Consider the following 26357-nt stretch of genomic DNA (forward strand, 5'->3'; position numbering starts at 1 on the left):
TGCTGTAAAGTAGGGTTTCGCAGGAATCGAATAAAGGGTAGCGCCACGGGTCGTAAACATCTGAAATGTAACGTCCACTGTTCAAAGTGCCGTCAATGCGACCAAGAGGTGACCGAGACGTGTAACCAATGGCACCCCATACCATCACGCCGGGTGATACGCCAGTATGGCAATGACGAATACACGCTTCCAATGTGCGTTCACCGCGATGTCGCCAAACACGGATGCGACCATCATGATGCTGTGAACGGAGCCAGGATTCATCGGAAAAAATGACGTTTTGCTATTTGCGCACCCAAGTTCGTCGTTGAGTATACCATCGCAGGCGCTCCTGTCTGTGATGCAGCATCAAGGGTAACCGCAACCATGATCTCCGAGCTGATAGTCCATGCTGCTGCAAACGTCGTCGAACTGTTCGTTCAGATAGTTGTTATCTTGCAAACGTCCCCATCTGTTGACTCAGGGATCGAGACGGGCTGCACGATCCGTTACACCCATGCGGATAAGACGCCTGTCATCTCGACTGCTAGGGATACGAGGCCGTTGGGATCCAGCACGGCGTTCCGTATTACCCTCCTGAACCCACCGATTCCATATTCTGCTAACAGTCATTGGATCTCGACCAACACGAGCACCAATGTCGCGGTACGATAAACCGCAATCTCGATAGCCTACAATCCGACCTTTATCAAAATCTGAAACTCCTTACAAGAGGCGTCACAACAACGTTTCACCAGACAACGCCGGTCAACTGCTGTTTGTGTATGAGATATCGGTTGGAAACTTTGTAGGTGTCCCCCCGGCGCCAACCTTGTGTGAATGCTCTGAAAAGCTAATCATTTGCATATCACAGCATCCTCTTGCTGTCGGTTAAATTTCGCGTCTGTAGTACGTCATCTTCGTGGTGTAGCAATTTTAATGGCCAGTTGTGTATTTGCCAGAGTTGTAGCTGCGTGTGGTGTGATTCGGAACACACCAGGAATATTTGTCATGGTGCGTCAGAATCTTGTTCGCCGATCTCATGATTACTCTGAGGTTGATGGCCGTCAGTTTCAGCACATTTTGTAAGATTCGGTACAAATGCTATGTCCATTGTGTCACTGATGGTATTTGCAGTTAACTGTAACTAGTGTAAATAAAAAAGAGAACAGTAATGTGACTTTATTCCTGTTATCCCCTTAAGCTGGCTTCTCCAACCCCAGGCTCCCTACCTCAAATTGTTCAGTGGAGCATCCTCTATGTCCCGCTATATTTTTGCACACTCTTACGGAAGCACGTTGCATAAAACCCGAGTTGGTCCCTAACATCACCACTGAGTACGAGACTCAACACTCTGTAGCGAAGTGTATGCTGCTTGGAAACTTCTTGGTAAATTGAAACCTTGTGCCGAACCGAAACTCGAAACTGAGACCTTTGTTCCTCGCAGGCAAGTGCTCTTGGGAAGGTAGGAGAGAGGTACTGGCGGAAGTGAATTTTCGAGGGTGGTTTGTATGTCGTACTTGGATAGTTCAGTCGGTAGGGCACTTGCTTACAAAAGGCAGAGGTCCCAGGTTCGATTCATGCGCCGCTACTCACTATTAATCTGCCAGAAAGTTTCAATTTGGACGCACTCCACTGCAAAGTGAAAATTCAGTCAGGAAACAGTCAACCGTGTCTCCATAGTATTCTTTCTTCTAAGAGTGCCAGTTCCACTAGGTACGCAGGAGCACTTCAGTGAGGTTTGGAAGGTAGGATATGAAGTACTGGCGGAAGTATAGCTTTTGGAGAGGGTCTTGAGTCGTCCTTGGATAGCTCAGTCGGGAGAAGAGTCCGCAGCTCGTGATCTCGCGGTCGCGTTCTCGCTTCCCGAGCACAGGGTCCCGGGTTCCATTGCCGGCGGGGTCAGGGATTTTCAGCTGCCTCGAGATGACTGGCTTGTATTGTCCATGTCGTTTCATCATTCATGAAAGTGGCGGGCTTGGACTGAGTAAAGGTTGGGAACTTGTAAGGGTGCTGATAACCGCGCAGTTGAGCGCCCCACAATCCGAAACACCATAATTATCATCATCATTGAGAGAACACTTGTTTGCAGAAGGGAAAGGTCCCAGGTTGGAGTCCTGGGTCAATATACTGTTTTTATCTGCCACGAATCTTAATATTTGGAAGAGTATTGGTTAAAAACAGTCTTGGTTGCAATTTTTTTTAACTACGCGTTTCGCCTTATTTAGGCATCTTCAGGTTGGTCTTAATTTGGTATTTCTTAAAACGATCCTTTAGACGGTGTAGCCAAAGGGCATCGTCGAATACATCAGGCCATCATAGCCTTCGTTAAACTAAGTAAAAACTTTTCTAGAAGGACGCGAGCGACTCCAAGATCTGCATAACGAGTTCTCGTTCACAGAAGTAAGAAATTCCAAATTAAGATCAACCTGAAGATGCCTAAATAAGGCGAAACTCTTGAAAAAAATAAATAAAATAAATTTGCAACCAAGACTGTTTTTAAACAATACTGTTAAGCACTGGTTTGCTGTATGCCACATAGAGATTGGAAGAATTTCTATATTTGAAAGACATCGATGAAAGTAACATAAAATATTTCGGTCTCCAGAAGCAATCTTAGCAGAGCCACACTGCTCTACTGCACCATTCTTCCTCTTTCCCTGACGAATGCTGGAGTGTTCCCCCCGCAAGCCTCGCTGATGGCGGCGCTCTCGCACCAGATAGGCATGCACGCCGCCCCAACGTGACACTTGGGACGCGCTACAGGCCGCGCTGGTGCTGTGTTGCAGAGATGCTGCACCCCTCGGAGCTGTCCTCGTCCATGGAGTCCCTGGGGTACGACTCGTCGGTGACGTCACCGGGGAACCCGGCCGGCCAGCAGCAGCAGCAGCAGCGCACCAAGCGCATGCGCACCTCGTTCAAGCACCACCAGCTGCGCACCATGAAGTCCTACTTCGCCATCAACCAGAACCCGGACGCCAAAGATCTTAAGCAGCTCGCGCAGAAGACGGGACTGTCGAAGCGAGTCCTCCAGGTACTAAATTAAAAGAAGTCACTTTTTTTATTTATATCCCTGTTGATACAGAACAATCTGAAAACCTTGTAAGGATGTTCCACGCTACGCTGTCCTGAGAAATAATTGTTAAGAAACAAATTCGACACGTTGTGCCGTTTCCGAGCTAATGAGTATTGGAGTTAGCCAATCAGACCGTTATGCGCACAAGTTTAAGGAGCCCATGCGATACGGTTATAGTGTCAGTTGTTCTCACTGCCTAGACCAGGCTCGTCCAAACTGTGCCCCTGGGGCGCCAGCGCCCGCGATCGCCCGAGGCCAGCGCCCCGGGCGAATTCGTGTGTTGCTGCTGTGGCCGAGCCGTGCCGCTTAGCTGGCCGTGCGGACCGCCCGAACGCCAGCCGATAGATATATTTGTTCGCCCGTTTCCCCTTCGGGCAGACGACGTCTCACATGTGCTTCAACTAGAGCTGATTGACCTGCAGTGCCATATCCGCCTGAAGGACCGCTTTCTTATGTGTAAAACTTCGGATGACTTTTTCAGCTGTCTTCCACGAGAGAAATATCCTCTTTTGCACAAGCACGCGGCCAAAGTTCTCTCAATGTTTGGTTCCACGTATATTTTTGAGTGCTTTTTCTCTCTTTTTAAAGCTTGCTAAAACTAAGAACCGTTCATTCCTTGGCTATAAAAATTTGACTAATTATTTGAGGTTAGCAGTCTCACGGAATATTGTACCAAGCCTAGACAAAATCGTTTCCTCGAAAAAGAAAAACGTGTAAAATGTTAATTGTCTTCTTTAACAATGTTGATTGTAAGAATTAAAGAGCTTTATAAACTTAATTCTATTTTAATAAGTTTTCAAACTTGGTCAGTTAAAATTATTACGTACAAAACAGCAAACTAAGGATCCGATTTCTAAACTCTGAAAAGGGATACAAAAAATTGTAGCACGAAGTATAACAAAAAATACTTACTTGTAACTACTAACAGTAAGAATGAGACTCTATATCCCTTACATAAAATTAATTCTAAAGTAGCATGTTTTGTTTACGTTAGATCTGACGGCTGCACAGTCCAGCGCAGAGCACTGCTGTGCGGTCTCACTCGCTCTGCAGCTCTCTCTCTCTCTCTCTCTCTCTCTCTCTCTCTCTCTCTCGCTCCTATGGCGACACTAGCGACACACGGTCGCGAACGGGGCGCTGAACTACACGCAATTCTTGGATGTGCCTGGCCTAGACGATAGCGGATGAGGCTGTTCAGTGTTTGGCTCGGGTTCTATCCTCACTAATGCCCCATGTCCAGTTTTTGTATAGGTCTCTTGTTCGGTTTTAGGAAACCACACTAACAAGGGAACCTCCCCATCGCACCCCCCCTCAGATTTAGTTATAAGCTGGCACAGTGGACAGGCCTTGAAAAACTGAACACAGATCAATCGAAAAAACAGGAAGAAGTTGTGTGGAAATATTAAAAAAAAATAAGCAAAATATACAAACTGAGTAGTCCATGATTAAGATAGGCAACAAAAAGGATTGTGTAAGCTAGCAGCGCCGTGGTCCCATGGTCCGCCGGCATGGTAGCTCAGCGTGTTCGGTCAGAGGGTTAGCAGCCCTCTGTAATAAAAAAAAAAAACTGAGTTAACCGATCAAAGACGAACTTAAACGGATGTCTTACGACGTCCGCCCCGAGCACATACAACAAACGAAAACGAACAAAATGAGAATTAAAAAAAAATGGTTAGCATGAGCAGCTGCTTATCTTAATTTTTTTCTTTAAGCAAAGTTATGATCTGTCCGTTCATTGACGTCTCTGTTCGCTGTAATAAGTTTAGTGTTTGTGTTTTGCGACCGCACCGCAAAACCGTGCGATTAGTAGACGAAAGGACGTGCCTCTCCAATGGGAACCGAAAACATTTGATCGCAAGGTCATAGGTCAACCTATTCGTCCACAGGAAAACACGTCTGATATATTCTATACGACACTGGTGACGCCATGTGCGTCACATAACAGGAATATGTTTTCGACCCACCTAACTTGTACACTTGGCGAATGGGTAAAAAGATTCTGCTACCTTTCCCTATTTAGGGCAAACATATGTCAAAACACGTCTTTTTAAGGTTTCCAAATTTTTCCGTGTGTTTCGATGTTTGTTTAGGTGTAGCGTTCCATACTACGGCGCAGTTACCTCGCATCGGACGGACGGACGGACAGATAATAATTGTGTGAATGTAAAAAATTAAACTTTTCACTCGAGGGAAGACTTGAACCAAGGACCTCTCATTCCGCAGCTGCTCACGCTAACCACGGGACCACGGCGCTCCTGAGCTCACACTATCCTTGATGTTACTTATCGTGCGCATGGACTACTCAGTTTGTATATTTTGCTTATTTTTTTTATAGTTGCGCACAACTTCTTCCTGTTTTTTCGATTGATCTGTGTTCAGTTTTCTAAGGCCTATCCACTGTGCCAACTTGTAACTAAATCTGAGGGGGGTACGATGGGGAGGTTCCCTTGTAAGAACACGTTTCCACGCCATGCCTGATTGGCTAATTTCAGTGCTAATTAACTCGGAAGCGGTGCAATCATTTCTCAGCACAATCTGCTCTGTAACAGCCTTACACGCTTTTCAACCCGTTTCTGACCATCCTGCATACAGGTCATGGTTAATTCATTCATATCCGTCGGCTACCTCCGAGAAAACGTAGTGACACTGTGCGAACTAAACTGTGGCAGATCAACGCGGTAAAACACTGACTATCAAACAGGGCAGAACGAGACTAATTAGTATTAGTGTACATGGAACAAACAGTGTGGAAAGAAATCATAGGTGTAGTGATTATGACTGCGCGTTGCGTGCATTTGGCATACAGCGGTCGAGTAATTTGGAAGCTGTATGGCACAGCAGAAACATTTTTCTACGAAGTTCCTCACGAGACGATCGTTGTCAGATTAGATATCGAACAAACGTAGCCCTAGGTGGAGTCGAAGTTGTCACACCATAAATAATATAGTGAAGATAATATATTCAACACCAGTACTGGGAAGATCTATTACATGCATCAACCCAGAGCGGGAGGATTATAATCTTGCCATAAATATAATAAAAATTTCAACCAACGCTATATTTTCCCATAAAGATCTCATGTTAGAGTGGGTATTTTGGGGTGCAAGAGCCTGCACTGTAATATCAGCGACCTGCAAGATGAACTCCTCTCTTCAGAGGCTCCACTTAGCTCGACAAATGTGATGAGGTGCTTGCCGTTTAGAGGTCTGTGAACAATGGATTGCTGATCGGTTCACGAATCAGTCGCGTATTTGACTGGAAAGTTGTACTCTCTTTCGTTTTGTCAGTTGTATCCATGGGAAACTAAGCATTTGCTTTCAGTATTGTGGAAATGGACGTAATTAGCGGTGCTATTGATATTATCTAGATCTCTGTGAGGATAAGAGCACATACATCATCGCTTGCATCTCCGGAGGTACCGTGACGGCTGAGGTCTACAGGACTGACATCTGGGAGTGGTACGTGCGTCTTTTTCGTGGTCTGCGTGTATCTGCGTTCCATGTGAGCAATGATGATAGTGGATGACTTGGCGATGACCTAGAGCACGAGAATTTTAAACATTACAGCAAGCGTCTATAGTGGTCATCGCGCTCATCGGACTTAAATTTTATTGTCAATGTTTTGGGAATTCTAGAGCGAAGAACTGCAGCATTAATCGAGCCACTACGCGTTGTTGCTCACCTGCGGAGGGCAATTTTCAATCAGTGGAAGCCGTTGTCCAAGTTGCGCTGGACGGCCTGACCTACAGTATGGGGAGTTCTTGCAAGATTCATACTGCCATGCCATCAATATCGATGTTCTGTCTGCTGCAAGTGTGGGGTATCTACACACGGCAAGTGCCACCAATGACCGATGCCTGGTTTTCACTGTGACACCTGATACCTCGCTATTTATGCACCGTACAGAAAACACGTTATCGCCGTGCCTGATATTGTTCGCTGGTTATCAGTCACTTAACGTAGTTATGGAGGTGAATGTAATTAGGTGGTTACTTTCTTTTATCTAGCTTTATGAGGGGCTTTTGCAGAAAAACAGGCTCACTTTAAAAGATGACAGTGTGTAACGTTTGAAGGAAAAGTTGGTTATAAATGTGAACTTCACTCTAATATTTTTCACAAATTTAGATATGTGAAGCGTACGACGTTTTCTATGCTGGGCACTACAATTCCACACTAACTGCATAGTTACGTGCAAAGAGCTTGGCTTATGAGTCTTACAGTTCTGATAGTGAGTTAGAGAGGAGTGAATCATTTAGTTGTGTTAGTGTTATTCTGCACTGTGAGGCCACTGCTGGTTACACACGGAGAGTGCGTTCACCTGACAATCGTCTGTAGTTATTCCAACGAGAATACTATGACTTCTGTTCAAGAATACTAGAGTTGATTATATAAAGTTAGAACACTCGATAAAATCTTGTTGTCAGTGAAATGTGACACATTGAGTTTCGTGGGTCTGTTTCTTCCACCATTCTTGCATCGGAACAACAGACATATCGGAAGGTAAATGAAACGCAGAACATTCTTCGAGGAGTTGAACTGTGCCGATAGAGTAGCCGTCGAAGAATTCCACCACAGCTGTGTTTTCTACATGCATACATGTGACGCATGTGGTGATTATCCTATACCTACCGATATCTGCGGCACCTGCGTTATGAAGATAATTTGAGTCAGTACGAATTAGACGAATAAGTCATTGCTTGTGACAAAAGGATTCTGTAAATTCTGTTTTGCGCGACTCAGTCAACAATAATCGCAACTGTCACATGTTGGAAATCTGAACACCAGAGTAGACGGTAATTTTCAGCGTCTTCCCACATAAAGGTGAGGTGTGGCTTCATTAGTGACAAACTCATTTATGAAGTTGTTGTAGCACCTGCAGAATCTCTTGTCACAGCGCTTTGAGGGTATTCCCATGGTAACAGTGGTAACGTGGTTACAACATACATCTAACGGGATGATTATTAATGGAATGATTAACAATGACGCTGTAATCTATTCTCTTTACCCATGGGTGACCGGAAATATGAACAGACGCATTTATTTTACGAACAAATATGAGAAATTACTGAAAGGTAGAGTATAAAATGATACTGAAAGTTATATGATAATATTCTGTCCGTTTGTTAAGCGGGAATTTGTTCATTTTTTTTTCTTTTTATTTTTTTCCCAGCTATAACATTCTGCGCTATTTGACAGCACAAGGCCAACATTTATCAACCGTAATAAAATTGCTCACTCTCTTCAATTGTATTTTGCATACCTACTTGAACCAAAACCGATGTGCTTAATAATGACGTATTTGTCTTCTTATATTATTCCTCTCTTCTACTGTTCTATCATAAGGAAATCTCTTAGAACATGTAAGTACCATTAAATATTCTTTGCTGGTGCTGTCTATTCTTGTGTCTTTTAAAATAGGACATTGTAATGCAGCTATGTAACCTACATATTGTACTGTATCTTCCGCGATTTTTATGTATATCAGATTTCTGTTTTTATGATCCGAAGTAACAATGGTTACTGCAATTACGACTCCTGTACATTAATCGTTTTGTTCTTTCCCCTTTATCTTTTCACCCACGCTAAAGGTTTCTTTCACTTCGTCCATGTCTCTTCAGTTTCCACTTTAAACTCTAACTATAACTTTAATTATAGTCCCTCCGATGAACGAATTTCCTTAAAGGAGCTGTGTGAGCTAAGGAGAAAGAGGGTGTAGTGTACAGTTCATCATCACGTGACTGATGTCTGTAGTTCTACGTTGCATTTCTAACACATATTAACGATGCTGATTCGTTGTTGGGACCGGAGTGATAGTCTTATTCTCCTCTATAAGAATGCCTGCAGAGTTGCTTGTCTGCTAGCACCGACGATACTATGCAAACGCCGCTGCTCTCAGTACTGTGAAGGCCGTCGGCCACTGTGTTGACCGTGGTGAGAAGTAATGCCTGAAATTTGGTATTCTGGGCACACTCTTGGCACTATATCTCGGAATATTGAAATCCCTAACAATTTCCGTGATGGAATGTCCCATGCGTCTAGCCCCACCTACCATTCCGCGTTCGAAGTCTGCATGTCCCGTCGTGGGACCTTTTTACATGAATCAGCGGAGTTCAAACGACAGCTCCAACAATGCACTATCCTTTTATACCTCGTGTATGCGATACTACCGCCATCTGTATATGTGCATATTGCTACTCCGTGACCTTTGTCATCTCAATGCACTCCGTTTGAGCAGGTTGCTGCAGCGTACATGCAATGTAGCGCGACTTCGATGCTGGTATATAAGCACCGACATAAAGACAAGAAATAGTGTGGCATTCGTGTCTTTCCGACGTGCGCGCAGTAAATGTGGAAATGTGAACTGTGGCGACGTTATTATCAAATGCGTCCAAAGAGGATCAACGTACTGTTATTATTTTCTTGGCTACCGAAGGACAGACATCAGTAGACACTCGTCGGAGAAAGGAAAATGTGTGCGGGGTTGTATGTCTGTCGAAATCCACCGTTGTGGAATGGTGCGCCAAGCTGTGTACCGGTCGCGACTCGACACAAGATACCTGTCGATCCGGGAGACCAGCCTCATCCATTACGGACAACACGCGGGTGGTTGATAATGTGATTAGGGCAGACCAGCGAATCATTCGTGAGGTAGTAAAGGATTCTGACATCAACTTCGGTAGCATACAACACATTATCCAGGAGGATTTAGGCTACTATATGTTCTGTAGCTGGTGGCCATCCCAGACGTCGAACGCCGAACAAAAAGCAAATCAGATCGCTGTTTACCAGAAGCACCTGATGCGTTTCAATGTCGAAGGCAATACGTTCCTTAGCCTTATTGTTGCAGAGGACGAAAGCTGGTGCGATCAATAGGAACAGGAACGGAAAGCGTCGAAGATGCAGTGGTGTCATCCACCGTCCCCTCGTCCCAAAGGGGATCGAGTGCGAGGCATCTGCTGGAAAGGTGATGTTAACCCTGTTGTTTGATTACCAGGGTCCAATGCTTATTGGATTCAAAGAGCATGGTGGTTCCACCACTGGGGCGCGATACTGAGCGATGTTGGAGAAATTACGGCGACTTATTAAGGCGAAACAACCGGAGGAAATGCGACAAGCTATGCTGCTGCTTCATGATAACACACGTCCCCATATCGAAAATGTCGTAAAGCAGAAGTTACTCCAACTGAAGTGGGAGACACTCGAGCTCCCGCTCCATAGTCCTGATCGTTTACCGTGCGATTATCGTGCCCTTGGTCCCTTAAAAAAGACCTTGAAGGGTCGACGCTTGCTGCGCAGCAGGACAAATCGTGGCACGTACCTTCACCTTGGTGCGTCTCTAGAAGAATTGTCTCAATGCTCACCGCGATTTGACTTGACTGGCATACAGATCGTGGACTGTACGGCCTTTGAACAAAAACTTTTTGATCGCCCGCTGTACGAGGACTATTTTCTTCAAAATGTTCCGTGCTAATATCTTCATCTCAGAGTAGCATTTGCACCATACGTCCTCAATTATATGTTCAATGTATTCCAATCTCTACCTGCCCCAACAGATTTTACCGTGTACAGCACCGTTTATTGAAACGTAAGTTGTTCCCTGATGTCTAAATATATTTCCCGTGCCTGCCGGTGTGGCCGAGCGGTTCTAGGCGCTTCACTCTTGAACCGCGTGACCGCTACGGTCGCAGGTTTGAATCCTGCTCCGGGCTTGGATGTGTGTGATGTCTTTAAGTTAGTTAGGTTTAAGCAGGTCTAAGTACTAGGGGACTGACGACCTCAGATGTTTAGTCCTATACTGCTCAGAGCCATTTGAAATATTTTTGAACATTTCCCGTCATGAAGTCCCTTCAGTGATCTCAATATGTTCTTTTCTTCGCAGATTCCAGGGAGAACCTCTTTATTTCTTATCTTATTAGTCCGCCTAATTTTCATTATCTTTTTACAGCAGCACACCTCAAACACTTCGATCCTCTTCTTTTCCGATTTTCACAAAGTCCGTGATCAGCTGCTATACAGTGCCGTGCTCCAAACGTACATTATCAAAAATTTCTTCTTCAAATTAAGACCAATGTTTGATATAAGTAGACTGTCTCGGCTAGGAATGCTGTCTTTTCCTCTGCTAGTCTTTTTATGTCCTGCTTTCCTCGTCTGTCATGTGGTATTTTGCTTCAAAGGTAGCAGAATTCCTTAACTTCTTCTACTTCGTGGTCTCCAATTTAGATTGTTAGTTTCTCATTAATCTCGTTTCTGCTACTGCTCATTGTTTTCATCATTTTTCTGTTTATTCTAAATAGATGTTCGCTGCTGTACATTCCATTCAATATGTTCCGTAATTTTTCTTCGTTTCAATGAATATAGCAATGTCATCAGTGAATCTTATCATTTATATCGTTTCGCCTAGAAATTTAATCTCACTTCTGAATCTTTCTTTTATTCCCTTCAATGCTTCTTCGATACGAAGATTGAAGCGTAGAGGAGGAGGATAGCGTCCCTGTCTTCCAATATTTTTAATGCGAGCACTTAGTTCTTGGTCTTCCATCCTTATTGTTCCTTGTTGGTTCTTAAATATTGTGTGTTATCCGTCTTTTCGTATAGCTCACGCTATTGTTTCTGAGAAATTAGAACAACTTCCGGTACTGTAGATTCTCTGGCGCTTTTTCTAGGTCGATAGATCCCAGAATGTGTATTGATTTTTCTCAAGCCATGCTCCATTACTAAGCGCAACGGCAGAACTGCCCCTCTAGTGCCTGTACCTTTTCGAAAGCCACTTAATGACGCCACTACCCCGTGCACTACAGCGTCGTCAGTGAAATGTCGCAGATTGCAGCTCGCCCTATCTCATAGATCGTTTATGTGCGAGGGTTGGAACTTTAATAGTGGCAACTGTTTATTTACAGCTCGTACAAACCAGCATTGAGTATAACCCGTTGCCAGCGATGTGGAAGTCGTACGATAATCGTAGCAGTGCCAGTTGTGTTGACAGTTCGAGCGGCGCGGTTTATTGCCCGACGAATTTGTAGCAGTTCTGAAGCGAATGCCGTGAAGTGTTTCCTTCAATTTAGAAATCTTTGAACTTACAAGAGTTTAAGTCAGGGGGCTGCAGTAGGTGGTATAGCACTTAGCAACCCCATCAGTCAAACAAATCAATAACAGCTTGCACTGTACGTGCTTGAGCATTGTCCTGCAAAATGATGGCCAGGTCCTGCAGAAAGTGTCATCACTTCTGTCTCTAAACTGGTCGTAGGTTGTGTTCCAAAAATGAACAGCATAGAGACAGAAGTGATGACACTTTCTGCAGGACCTGACCATCATTTTGCACGACAATGCTCAAGCACATTCAGTCCAAGCTGTTACTGATTTGTTTGACTGATTGGGCCGCTAAGTGCTATACCACCTACTGCACTCCCGTGACTTAAGCCCTCGTAAATTCAACTCGATTTATAAACTGAAGGAAACACTTCACGGCATTCATTTCAGAACTGCTACAAATTGGTCGGGAAATAGACCGCGCCGCCAGAACTGTCAACACAACTGCCACTGCTAAGAGTATCCTACGACTTCCACATCGCTGGCAACGGGTTTTACACAATGCTGGTGACTACTTTGAAAGTTAGTAAAACTTTGAAACACGTATCTATTGTGTGCAAGCTGTAAATAAATAGATGCCTCTATTAAAGTTCCAACCCTCGTATACTGAGTCACCCAGTAAGAAAGACCATTATTGAGGGATATGACACGAACGATCAATCGAAGCAAACAAGTCTAGTAATCATGGCCTCTAAAATGCACATCACAAGAGCTATGAGCACTTCTTTATCTTCGATACTGTGGAACAAATCCATTATTTTCCAGGAGCTACAGTCTGGAGCCACGCGACCGCTACTGTCGCATGTTCGAATCCTGCCTCGGGCATTGATGTGTGTTATGTCCTTAGGTTAGTTAGGTTTAAGTAGTTCTAAGTTCTAGGGAACTGATGACCTCAGAAGTCCCATAGTGCTCAGAGCCATTTGAACCATTATTTTCCATATTTTCCATATCTGGGGAGAAGGTATGATTCAAAGGAAGAAAGAACGGTCTAATAAACATTGATGCTCAAATGAGTAACCTAAAAGCTGTTGCTCAGTAGAAGGGAGTGTTTCACAGTAGTGAAGATGAACAAATGCTCATAGTTCTCAAGATACGAAATTTAGAGATGATGTTTACTGGACCCTTTTTTTCTTTTTTTGTCCATTCTGCCACCTATCAAAATGTGGAAAGCAAAGAACTTGGAGTAGAAGAGATGTGTTTCATAGTATCAAATATACAGAAGTGCTCATTCCTCTTAAGGTATGCATTTCAGGTCCCATATCTAGCAGCTTTTTGGTCTCGAATGATCTTTCATGTCACATTCCCGAATACTGAGCACTCCTCCTGAGACATCCTGCACAGAGAGCAAGAGCCGTCTGATCACATTTCCCTGGAGCACTCCTGATGATGCATTTGTCTCCGATGACCGCTCGCTGTCTAAGTCAGCGCAATGCGTTCTAGTAATCAAGAAGTCTTCGAGTCACTTGTCAACCTATACCATATACTTGGAAATTTGTTAAGAGTCTATCATTCAGTCATAAGCTTTCCGGAAGGGTATGGAATATGCCTGTTGGCCTTCGCCACCTGCAGGCTGGACATACAGGAAACTTGCTGGTGGCGTACAAGTCGACGAGTGTGCGGCCAGGAAGTGTGTAAGTTGCCCTCTGCATTGGTTTCTGTCTGAAATTTAGCCCATTTTTACAGAACCTAATATGAACCGAGCTGTAACTGATCCGAATGCATCTTGACTTTGCATTAAATGCGCAACAGAAGTAAAACAGTTATCTGGTCCTAATTAAAATTTCCACTTATCCCGCGTCTCGACAACATTGTTGCAGATTTCTCGAAAGCACAACAGCAAATAGCAAGCAGGCAGTAGCTACGCTAGATTTTTGTTTCCAGGTACATGTTCGAACTGTTGCATGTGGTAATGCCTAATGGGATAGGGAGAGTAGGCATCCCTGTGAGATGATATGCCAAGACAACGATTTTAGGATAAATATATATTCAAACAAATTGAATAATAATTCGCGTGGTCTTTACAAATTACATTGGTCCGCACAATACTACTCTTAACAAAGTGAATAATGATTTAAAAATGGTACGAAGTTAACATAGAATTTCTACAAAAATCAAAGACCTTAATTAATTAGTAGACAAATCCACGACTCAGGCAAGTCGGGTGGTCTTTCTCGCAACTCTGAGCACGTTAACTAGCTGACAATCATCATTCTTAGCAGCGCGGTGCTGCAGTCTTGCCTTGAACTTCTCTTCAAAAATAATGGCATTCAAAATTTATATTCCTTCCATATTTCAATGAACCCATCATATTCATCTGACAGATGCAATGACAAATCCACACAGCACTGAAGATCCAAAGAAACTGGTTCACCTGCCTAATATCGTGCAAGGCCCCTGCGAGCACGCAGATGTGCCACAACACGACGTGGCATGGACTCGACTAATGTGTGAAGTAGAGCTGGAGGCAACTGACACCTTGAATCCGGCAGGTCACTTCATAAATCCGTAAGAGTAGGAGGGAGTGGAGATCACTTCTAAACAGCATGTTGCAAGACATCCCAGATATGCTCAGTAATGCTCATGTCTGGGGAGTTTGGTGATCAGCAGAAGTGTTTTAACTCAGAAGAGTGTTCCTGGAGCCACTTGGTAGCAATTCTGGACGTGTGGGGTGTCGCATTGTCCTGCTGGAATCGCCAAGGACCGTCGGCTTGCACAAGCGACGTGAATGGATGCAGCTGATCAGACAGGATGCTTATGTACGTCTCAACGGCCATAGTCGTATCTAGACGTATCAGGGGCTGCATATCACTCCAACTGCACACGCCCCATCACATTACAGAACCTCCACCAACTTGAACAGTCCCCTGATGACTTGCAGCGTCCTTGGATTCATGATGTTGTCTCCATACGCGTACACGTCCATTTCTTAGATAAAATTTGAAACGAGACTCGTCCGACCACGCAACAGGTTAACATGTTTCCAGTCATCAACAGGCCAATGTCGGTGTTGACGGGCCCAGTCGACCCGTAAAGCTATGTGTCTTGCTTTCATCAAGGCCACACGAATGGGCCTTCAGCTCCGAAAGCCCATATCGATGACGTTTCGTTGAATGATTCACACGCTGTTATTTTCTGATATGCCAGCATTTAAATCTGTAGCAGTTTGCGGAAGGGCTGCACGTCTGTCACGTTGAATGATTCTCTTCAGTCGTCGTTGGTCCCGTTCTTGCAGGATTTTTTTCCGGCCGCAGAGATGTCGCAGTTTTGATGTTTTAGCGAGTTCCTGATTTTCACGTTCGGGAAAATTCTCATTTCATCGGTACCTCGGAGATGCTGTGTCTCATCGTCCGTGCGCCAGCTATAACACCACATTCAAACTCACTTAAATATTGATAACCTGCCATTGTAGCAGCAGTAACCGATCTAACAGTGGCGCCAAACATTTACATAGGCGTTGCCGACCGCAGCGCCGTATAATGCCTATTTCCATATTTCTGTATTTGAATACGCATGCCTATACCAGTTTTTGGTGCATCAGTGTACGTCCATCATCTACCACAGTTCAACTAAGATTGTATCACACTGTGAAGGCGCAGAAACTTTGCCGGTGTTTGTGTTGTTCTATCATTCCATCATCATTCGTGAAAGTGCTAGATTGGACTGTACACAGACTGGAAATTTGTACAGACGCTGATGACCAAGCAGTTCAGCGCGCACAGACCAAACATCATCATCTACATCAACATCTACATCTACATGTATACTCTGCAAATCACATTTAAACGCCTGGCAGAGGCTTCATCGAACCACCTTCACAATTCTCTATTATACCAATCTCGTACAGCGCGCGGAAAGAATGAACACCTATATCTTTCCATACGTGCTCTGATTTCCCTTATTTTATCTTGGTGATCGTTCCTCCCTATGTAGGTCGGTTTCAACAGAATATTTTCGTATTCGGAGGGGAAAGTTGGTGATTCGAATTTCGTGAGAAGATTCCGTCGCAACGAAAAACGCCTTTAATGATGTCCAGCCCAAATTCTGTATCATTTCTGTGACACTCTGTCCCACATTTCGCGATAATACAAAACGTGCTGCTTTCTTTGAACTTTTTCGATGTAATCCGTCAGTCCTATCTGGTAAGGACCCCACACGGCGCAGCAGTATTCTAAAACGGGACGGACAAGCGTAGTGTAGGCAGTCTCCTTAGTAGGTCTTTATATTTCTAAGTGTCCTAGCAATAAAACGCAGTCTTTGGTTAGCCTTCCCCACAACATTTTATATGTGTTCTTCCAATTTAAGTTCTTCGTAATTGTAATACCTAGGTATTTAGTTGAAGTTACGGCTTTTAGAGTAGACTGATTTATCATGTAACCCAATTTTAAGGAGTTCCTTTCAGCACTCATGAGGATGACCTCACACTGTTCGTTATTTCGGGCCAACTGCCACTTTTCGCACCATTAAAATTTTGTTGTTGCGGTCCTCAGTCCTGAGACCGGTTTGATGCAGCTCTCCATGCTACTCTATCCTCTGCAAGCTTCTTCATCTCCCAGTACCTACTGCAACCTACATCCTTCCGAATCTGCTTAGTGTATTCATCTCTTGGTCTCCCTCTACGATTTGTACCCTCCAAGCTGCCCTCCAATACTAAATTGGTGATTCCTTGATGCCTCAGAACATGTCCTACCAACCGATCCCTTCTTCTAGTCAAGTTGTGCCACAAACTGCTCTTCTCCCCGATTCTATTCAATACCTCCTCACTGGTTATGTGATCTACCCACCTAATCTTCAACATTCTTCTGTAGCACCACATTTCGAAAGCTTCTTTTCTCTTCTTGTACAAACTATTTATCGTCCATGTTTCACTTCCATACATGGCTACACTCCATACAAATACTTTCAGAAACGACTTCCTGACACTTAAATCTATACTCTATGTTAACAAATTTCTCTTCTTCAGAAATGCTTTCCTTGCCATTGCCAGTCTATATTTTATACCCTCTCCGACCATCATCAGTTATTTTGCTCCCCAAATAGTAAAAATTCCTTTACTACTTTAAGTGTCTCATTTCCTAATCTAATTCCCTCAGCATCACCCAACTTAATTCGACTACATTCCATTATCCTCGTTTTGCTTTTGTTGATGTTCATCTTATATCCTCCTTTCAAGACACTATCCATTCCGTTCTACAGCTCTTCCAAGTCCTTTGCTGTCTCTGACAGAATTACAATGTCATCGGAGAACCTCAAAGTTTTTATTTTTTCTCCATGGATTTTAATACCTACTCCGAATTTTTCTTTTGTTTCCTTCACTGCTTGCTCAATATACAGATTGAATAACATCGGGGAGAGGCTACAACCCTGTCTCACTCCTTTCCCAACCACTGCTTCCCTTTCATGCCCCTCGACTCTTATAACTGCCATCTGGTTTCTGTACAAATATAATGATTGAATTCAGATGTCTTTTCTAAATCGTTTTGCTGTTTGTTTTGATCTTCTGATGACTTTATTAGTCGATAAACCACAGCGTCATCAAGACCAAAGTAACATAACTTGTTATGTCTCTGACATCGATGACATAAAAAAGTCAAAAATATATGACCACCTCACAATTGTTATCTTACGAGGCGACTGTCCCTCCGGTTGCAGGTGTGGTTCCAGAACGCGCGCGCCAAGTGGCGGAGGAACCTGATGCGGCAGGAGGGCGGCGGACAGGGCGGCCCCGGCCAAGGCGGGGGCGGCGCGGGCGGCGGGGGTGGCGGCGGCGGGGGCGGGCCGCCGTCAGTGGGGCCGCCGTCGGTGCTCCTGGGCGACAGCAACAGCCTGCCGCCGCCGCCCACGCCCGAGGACCTGCACCAGCACCACCACCCGCACCACCACCACCACCAGCAGCAGCACCAGCACCAGGCGCCGCTGCCGGCGCAGCCGCTCAGCTTCGCCGACCTCTACTAGCAGCGCGCCGCCGGCCCGCCCCCGGGGTCGGCTCTGCTAGGCTGGCCGCTGCTGCGGCCCTGCTTCGCTGACGCGCCTGACGCCCCCACCACGCCGTGAGCCGCGGCCGTGGGCGGCGGGGGCGGCGGCCAGGGCGGCAGCGGCCGCTCGCACGGACCGTCGATGTTTTTTCTCGCGCGAGGAGCAGCTGCTCGAGAAGATTCCTGGGGTCCTCCCCAGGCACAGTGCGTCAAATTTGTGAAGGACACAGAGACAAGGACCTCCTCTACAAGGCTAAAAGTGCTATATAGCGACGTCCGCGCCATTATTGAGACTTTGATTCATTAATGTTCGTTGACAGTTTAAGGCATTCGCGCAGCTGACCGATTTCGCAAAAGTCACTCAAGGAAGGCAAGCTACTGTAGCTTCTGTTGGTGTTTCCCATAAAGAATACCTGACGTACGACAAGAGCAACAGAAGATTCTTTGTGCCAAGATTCACCTTGACCCGTAAACATCAAATAGCTAATTCGAAAAGCTTAATAACCACGTAATACGAGGAATATCGATCGTGCAAGAACCAGCTACTGAGTTACGGCTCGAGAGGGAGTCTTGGGGTCTTCGTCAGCCACACTGTAAAAAATTTGTGAAAGATATTTGGCTTATCTAGAAAGAGATGTGGAACTCACGTAGAGTAGGCCCATGCTGAAGTCAAAAAGGGATATATTGTGACGTCCTCGCCATTAATTGTCTCTTATTTGTTAATTCGATGAAAGTTTGAGTTTCGGGCGGAACTGTCGGATTAAAAAAGACGTACCATATTTCATCAGTCGAGGACGTCATGGTGTTGTTACATCTATTGATGTTTATCAAGAAGAATACCTGACTTACGAGCCAGTCAACAGGATAATTATAATTCCAGACGCCTTTAGCTGCTGGAGTGCGCCTTTTTCCGCTCAGATAAAATAGTTGAAGAATCATCACAAGCACATGGTAAAGGGATATCTATTGACCTTATGTCATTACATCCAAAAATAATGCACCTAGCACTGCAGAAATGGCTCGTACATTACCGTTCGCGAATGAAACGTGGCATTTATTTATAACTTTACTTAGCTGCTTCGTTCAAGAAGTTTCCTTGAAATTCAGTCGAAAACATCGTACTGTTTTGATAAACATTAAGCTCCCAGGAGTGTGTAATTAGCGGAAACTTAGATTCATTAAGACACAGTACACACTATAACTTTGACACATTGCTTTGTCCTGAAGCGATTGCTGCATGTGTGGTACCTCAAAGAAAAGGACTAGGGAGACAAATTTCTGAAGAAGACTAACGGCATGACACAGGTGTTAATTACCTCGTCTTAGTCTAAAGACGCCTTCCGTATATCTGTTGTTTCACCCAAATACACACACACACACACACACACACACACACACACACACATTTATATGCGTACCCACCCACGCTTTAGCAATTCACACATATGCAGAGCCCGAAAAACGAAAATATCTCCATATCTCCCATACTGCGAATTGCAGTCCTGCTGTTAACAAGATTGAGGCAGCGTGATGATTAATCTGTTATTGCTCTGTTTTAGTTTTATTTTCCTCTCCATCGGCAGATATCGATTATATACGTATAATCCTCTACTTCTTGTGTCGTGTGCAGAAGGTCCTCATTAACCTGTGATTTGTATTTGAAGCCTCGCATTTCCCCACAACCAAGTAGTTTTTCAGTCTGCTGGAATTCCACTCAAGAGCTTGCAGAACACCTACTGAATATACGAAGCCTATTCAGAAAGTAAGATCCGATCAGTCGCAAAATGGAAACCACTGTGAAAATGAAAAATGTTTTACTTGCCACAGTTAGCTTCACTTTCCAGCTACTTCCCCGGTTAGTCGCCACTCATATTAGGGACATTTGTCGCAGCGTTGTACCAACTGCCCAATACCCTCGTCCCAGAAGGCAGCCACCTGTGCTTCCTAGCACTTCCCTACGCTGATCTACTGGGTGATCAAAAAGTCAGTACAAATTTGAAAACTGAATAAATCACGGAATAATGTAGATAGAGAGGTACAAATTGACACACGTGCTTGGAATGACATGGCGTTATATTAGAACCAAAAAATACAAAATTTCACAAAATGTCAGATAGATGGCGCTTCATCTGATCAGAATAGCAATAATTAGCATAACAAAGTAAGACAAAGCAAAGATGATGTTCTTTACAGGAAATGCTCAATATGTCCACCATCATTCCTCAGCAATAGCTGTAGTCGAGGAATAATGTTGTGAACAGCACTGTAAAGCATGTCCGGAGTTATGGTGAGGCATTGGCGTCGGATGTTGTCTTTCAGCATCCCTAGAGATGTCGGTCGATCACGATACACTTGCGACTTCAGGTAACCCCAAAGCCAATAATCGCAAGGACTGAGGTCTGGGGACCTGGGAGGCCAAGCATGCCGAAAGTGGCGGCTGAGCACACGTTCATCACCAAACGATTCGTGCAAGAGATCTTTCACGCGTCTAGCAATATGGGGTGGAGCACCATCCTGCATAAACATCGTACGTTCCAGCAGGTGTTTATCAGCCAGGCTGTGGATGATGCGACTCTGTAACATATCGGCGTACCTCTCATCCGTCATGCGCAGTCACTCACGTTTTGCTGTCCAGCGCCATCTGTCGGACACTTTGTGAACTTTTTTTTTTATTTCCTAATAAAACCCCATGTCACTCCAAACATGTGTGTCAATTTTTACCTCTCTATCTACATTATTCCGTGGTTTATTAAGTTTTCAAATTTCTACTGACTTTTTGATCACCTGATACACCTCGCTGTCTGTGCCAGAACGTTGTCTTCATAGCCAGCGGTTCATGTGAGTAGAGACGAAACTCAGGAAGAGTCAATTACGGGCTGTGTTGTGGGTGATCAAACATTTCCCATCGATAGCTCCGCGGGAGCATCTTCATTGCCCTTGCAGCGTGCGGCCGTCTACAGAATTGTCGTACAGAAGGAAACACGTGACAGCTATGTTATGTGGGCTGCATGATATCAGGCGAAATCTCATACCAGACCCTCGTCCTTGGCGGGAGGCTCTATTGTTCTAAGCATCTTTACACGCTCACTGTGTGCTCAGAACTGAAAAGAGGGACGCGACGCGATCGACAGGCATATTACAGGCATCGCCCAACCATCTGTGGAAAGCTCCATTGGATTTTCACAGTCGTTTCCATTTCGAACCCCATCGGACCTTACTTTCCGAATAGCCCACGTACTCGGTTTGTAGTTACCTTTCCATTGAATACCGACGGATGGTGATGTACAGGGAATGAATTACGTCCGAGTATTTTTTCACTGAAGATAAAAATCGGTTCCGTTCTTTGGTTACCCCGTTCTTATTGACAGATTGTGTGAAACACTTTACTCTCGGAAAATTTCGATCACCGGAGTTAGACCATTTTTTTGTTAGACCATTGTTTTCGGTTTTTTTTTACAGGCATGTCTAACAACATATCTAATACGCTGAGTGGTAATTAGACCTTTAGTCTTCAAAATTCATATGCAATGGCGTAAAGCACAACAGCAAGAGCGTCTTTCTCTCACCAATCAGAGGACAGAAAGCTAAACTCCGTGCTGGCGGTAGAATGTAGGGTGAAAGAGTACTGACAAGAAATCATAAGCACCGCTCCAGAGTAAGATGGGGTCACCGTCCATGTCGAGGCCCGCACTGCAGTAAGACCTCCGTTGGCAGTCGCCGCAAGTCGGAAATCGCGTTGTAACAGCACGTTACACGTGCGGCGTTAACGAGCGTGAACCGCCGTAGCGGCTCCGCAGTACTTGACACCGTCATCCGTACAAATTAGCGCGATCGTAAGGTGTTTCCCACTCCATAAATACGTCCCGACACACGCGCGAACACATCACGGCGCAGTTAGCACAAATCACGGAGCGAAGGCCGGCAGCGTGCCCCCTCCCGCAGTTGCGTGAGGCCAACGTCTCACTCGGTTACTCGACAAAATTGATTTAATTGCGCGTGGCGGCGCGTAATTGCCGGCGAGTGCTGGCCGGGGTTAATGAGTCAGCCAATTACGCGGCCGCTCGCCTTCACTTGTCGGCGGCTTCAGCCACTCGGCGACAACGTCTTCATCTCGCCGTGACCGACGCATCGCCGCAACGCGTCGCACACGTCATTGTAGGTGACCGTCGCACAGTGGCGCCCAAGCACAGACCTGGACAAAAAAAAAAAAAAGAAAAAAAATGTTCAGTTAGGTATTTGTGACCCAAACGCAAGCAACACAACATCAGTTTGAATTTGCCCATGGTGATGTACTACGTTTCACGCTAAGGGCTACACACCTGTTTCAAAGACACCCTTCACTTAAGACTGTTAGGTCGCATTGGTAGTTATGTGGTAAAAGAGTTGCAAACTGTTGTTGTTGTTGTTGTAGTATTCAGCCCGGAGCCTGGTTTGATGCTGCTCGCCATGCTATTCTATCCTGTGCAAGCTTCTTCATCTCTGAATAACTACCGCAACCTACATGCTTCTAAATCTGCTTAGCTCTTGGTCTCCCTCTACCATTTTCACCCTCCACGCCTCCCTCCAATACTAAACTGCTGGTCGCTTGATACCTCAGGACGTGTCCTACCAACCGATGCCTCCTCCTGGTCAAGTTGTCCCACAAATTCCTTTTCTCTCTAATTCTGTTCAGTGCATCCTCATTATTTATTGTTATTTTGTCGTTCGATATCAAGATTTGTTTGATACAGCCCTCCACACTAGTCGATACTGGTCAGCCTTTTCATTTCTGCCTAACCTACATTTATATGAACCTGTATTGTATTCTCCTTCTACAATTCCTACCCACACTCTTTCTTCATTTACCAAATTGACGACTCCTTGATGATTGAGGATCTATCTTCTCAAATGATTCCTTCTTCTAGCCAGTTTGCGCTAAAAACTTCCTTTTTCAAAAATGTTCAAATGTGTGTGAAATCGTATGGGACTTAACTGCTAAGGTCATCAGTCCCTAAGCTTACACACTACTTAACCTAAATTATCCTAAGGACAAACACACACAGCCATGATCGAGGGAGGACTCGAACCTCCGCCGGGACCAGCCGCACAGTCCTTGACTGCAGCGCCCCAGACCGCTCGGCTAATCCCGCGCGGCCTTCCTTTTTCCCCAACTCCGTTCACTACCTCTTCATTTATTATTCTATCTACCCACCTAACTTCCAACATTCTCCTGCAACATCACATTTCAAAAGCTTCTATTCTCTTCTTGTCTAAACTGCTTATAATCCACGTTTCACTCCTGTACAATGTCGTACTCGATACAAATACCTTCAGAAAAGTCTTCTTAACACTCAAATTTGTATTCGATGTTAACAATTTTCTCTTTTTCAGAAACGTAGCACTTTCTGTAGCCATTCTGCGTTTTATATCCTCTCTACTTCGGTAATCATAATTTATTTTCGTGCACAAACAGCAAAAACTGTCCACTACTTTTGATGCCTCATTTCCTATTATGGTTTTATCAGCATCACCTGATTTAGCTGATTACTTTCCATTACCATTGTTTTACTTTTGTTGGTACCCGACCATAGTCTCTTTCCCATATTCAATCATTCCTTCAGCCGCTCTTCCGGTCCTTTGCTGCATCTGACATAATTATAGTGTCCTCGGCAAATCGTTAAATTTCATTTCTTCTCCCTGAACTTTCATTGCATTGTCCAAGTTTCTCCTTGGTTTTGTTTAGTATCTGATTAATTTATCATACGCCTTTAATAACATTGGAGATTGGATGGTGGAGGGCGGGGGAGGAATGAAGGTTGGGTGTAGGTAATCTCCTAAAAGAAAGATGATATAACACTTCAATTATGTTTTCCCCGCCACATGATATCCGTAATCAGTGATCTCAGAAATCTATGTACTTCAACTTTCTTGTAAATCAAGCCAAGCCTTCAATGTCCGTGATAAGACGACAGAAACACATCATCCCTGCCGGAAATACAATCCTGCCAGACAACTGTACGCAGCTTTCACGACCAAAATGACTGAAATCAAACTGACGTTCCAGAAAACTAACAGAGTAGTGACACAAAAACACCCACATCTACTTCCTCTCAAATATGTGTTAGATTAAAATATTCTCTGATGTTGGCTCTCAGCACAACATCACGGGAGAACTGCGCGAGTGTGTAGCGTAGTGGTACTGGCTTCAGCTCCGTGGCTGGTGTTGATACGTCAGGAAACTCAAACGAACTGTGTGAGCATAGACGTAACATATATGGAGTGCGCCTGCGGGTACCTCCTTGATAAATAAAGTGGTTGCCAGGGAACAATTTGTAGTAGGTGAGTCGTATAACAACGTTTGAAGGAGACATAGTCGTTAATAAGATGAGACAGAGAGATTACATATCAGTGTATCATGTTCCTCTAGAGATAGTTTAAAACGCATTCTGCATGTAATATTGGACACTGAGCCCGGCGAAAGAAATAAACATGCTAGGGTTTCTACAGATTATGCCAATAGTGGGTTGAAGAAAACGATTGTGATGCAATAGTGCTTATATTGTTCAGGAAACGAACACTTACAGTTGTGATTAAATTTACTTTCGTTTTGTGGTTTTCATTAGCACCAGGTGTCTGTTCTTATTCCCAATAGAGAACCAGGACTTATAAGTGATGTCGCAAAAGCGCATACCACCACTGTTCAATTTACAAAGTATTCTCTCTAATGCTTAACCGCTCCTCATAAATACGGACCACCGTATTGTTTAACGTCACACACCAAAAACAATAGAAACGATGTAGTGGCTAATACTCGTACTTTACGAAAAAACAAAATTATTTTTTAAAAGCCGCTAGTTACGAACATAGAAACACTTCATGAAACCTGTACCAGCGCAGTGAAGTGCCGGTAGCCAGTGACGAATATTAATGCAGCTGTTGTATTGTGATTACTACTCTCTGTATCATTAAGCTAGTCCCGTGCGTAGTAGAGTGTAATAAGTAGCGAGGCGATGGCCATTCCACTGGTTTTACAGAACAGTATTTATTCGTAATGTATAAACGCGTATGATTTCCTTTATGTACAGTTACTCGTGATCGATAGAGATAGTGCTTTACAGCTGCTGAATACACGATGTTAAAAATACCCTGCAAACAAACTGAAGTGTGGTTGACTGTGTAATTCTTATGTTATCTGGTGACTCTTGTTGAAGACACGTGTGCACCGACTGGACGTTGCCAAAAATAATTTACCTCCTCGTAAAAGAACAAGCACCACAAGTACTTTCAGCAAAATAAAGCCAAACTGATGTTATGTATTACCACGTTGTGAGAAATTATTTACTGCTTCCTACACCTTTCCTCATACCAGAAACAACTTTCTATTGCAGGGTGCATCAACGATATACTCACGTTTCAGAGGCTGCGGAACCGCTCATGTACTTGTGAGTATTTTTCACTAAGTTCTCCTTACGCTTCCACAGAAATATGACTTTTACGATGATTTTATAATATGACATACAACTGAAGTTATTTTAATTTTTCTTGTGGAAACATTCATCGCTAACACAGAAGCCGCTACAAGTTCACTGCTCATTAGATATCCTTACATATTCCATACATGTTATAAAAATTGATGTACACATATATATACGTAATTATATTCCACATATCCTCCTTGGCCACTGGACCGATTTCAACCAAACTTGGTACACATATCATTTACTGTCTTGAAATCAGCCCTGTAGGATAGTAACCACTTACTTATGGTGGAGGGGGGTGAAAAATCACGACGCGTGAATACCCACACTTTAGCCATCCAGCAGTTGAGAGTGAGAGCACTTAGTGACTTGGAGCAAACTTTACAATAAATTTCAAACTTTTACTAACCATTTTCTCGCAGACAGCTCCTTCAAAACGATGAAAGGAAATGATATTTGTATCTTACATTTTCGCTGATCACGCAATAAAACTGCCGCATGAAGCATGACGCTCTAATTTATTACGTCTTTACTACTAACTGTACTCGCGACACACTTCGCAGACAGTATTCACATATACCACTAAACGTACCAACAAAATAATACCTTTGTATGACATAGTTAAGGAAATACGAAGTCATACACACTAAGATGCCTGAAAAACTGCCACATCATGCAAGACGTTTAAATTTATTGCTTCGTTGCTAGTAATTCTATTCCCTACACTTTTCGCAGATATTACCCAAAATGCCGCTGAATGTACCTACAGAAATATACCATATTACGT

General features: G+C 44.2%; 1 protein-coding gene across 1 annotated transcript in view; it reads left to right on the forward strand.

The window, feature by feature from the left end:
* The window catches only part of LOC126188362 (LIM/homeobox protein Lhx2-like), a 241166-nt gene extending 223002 nt beyond the window's left edge, over positions 1-18164 (forward strand). The window contains exons 4-6 of the mRNA XM_049929961.1: positions 2769-3013; positions 17791-17890; positions 18031-18164. Coding sequence (XP_049785918.1) covers positions 2769-3013; positions 17791-17890; positions 18031-18164 — 479 coding nt within the window. The remainder of the gene's footprint in view (positions 1-2768; positions 3014-17790; positions 17891-18030) is intronic.
* The last annotated feature ends 8193 nt before the right edge of the window (positions 18165-26357 follow it).

This window comes from Schistocerca cancellata, chromosome 5 (assembly GCF_023864275.1).
Source record: "Schistocerca cancellata isolate TAMUIC-IGC-003103 chromosome 5, iqSchCanc2.1, whole genome shotgun sequence".
In the NCBI taxonomy this organism is placed as follows: Eukaryota; Metazoa; Arthropoda; class Insecta; order Orthoptera; family Acrididae; genus Schistocerca; species Schistocerca cancellata.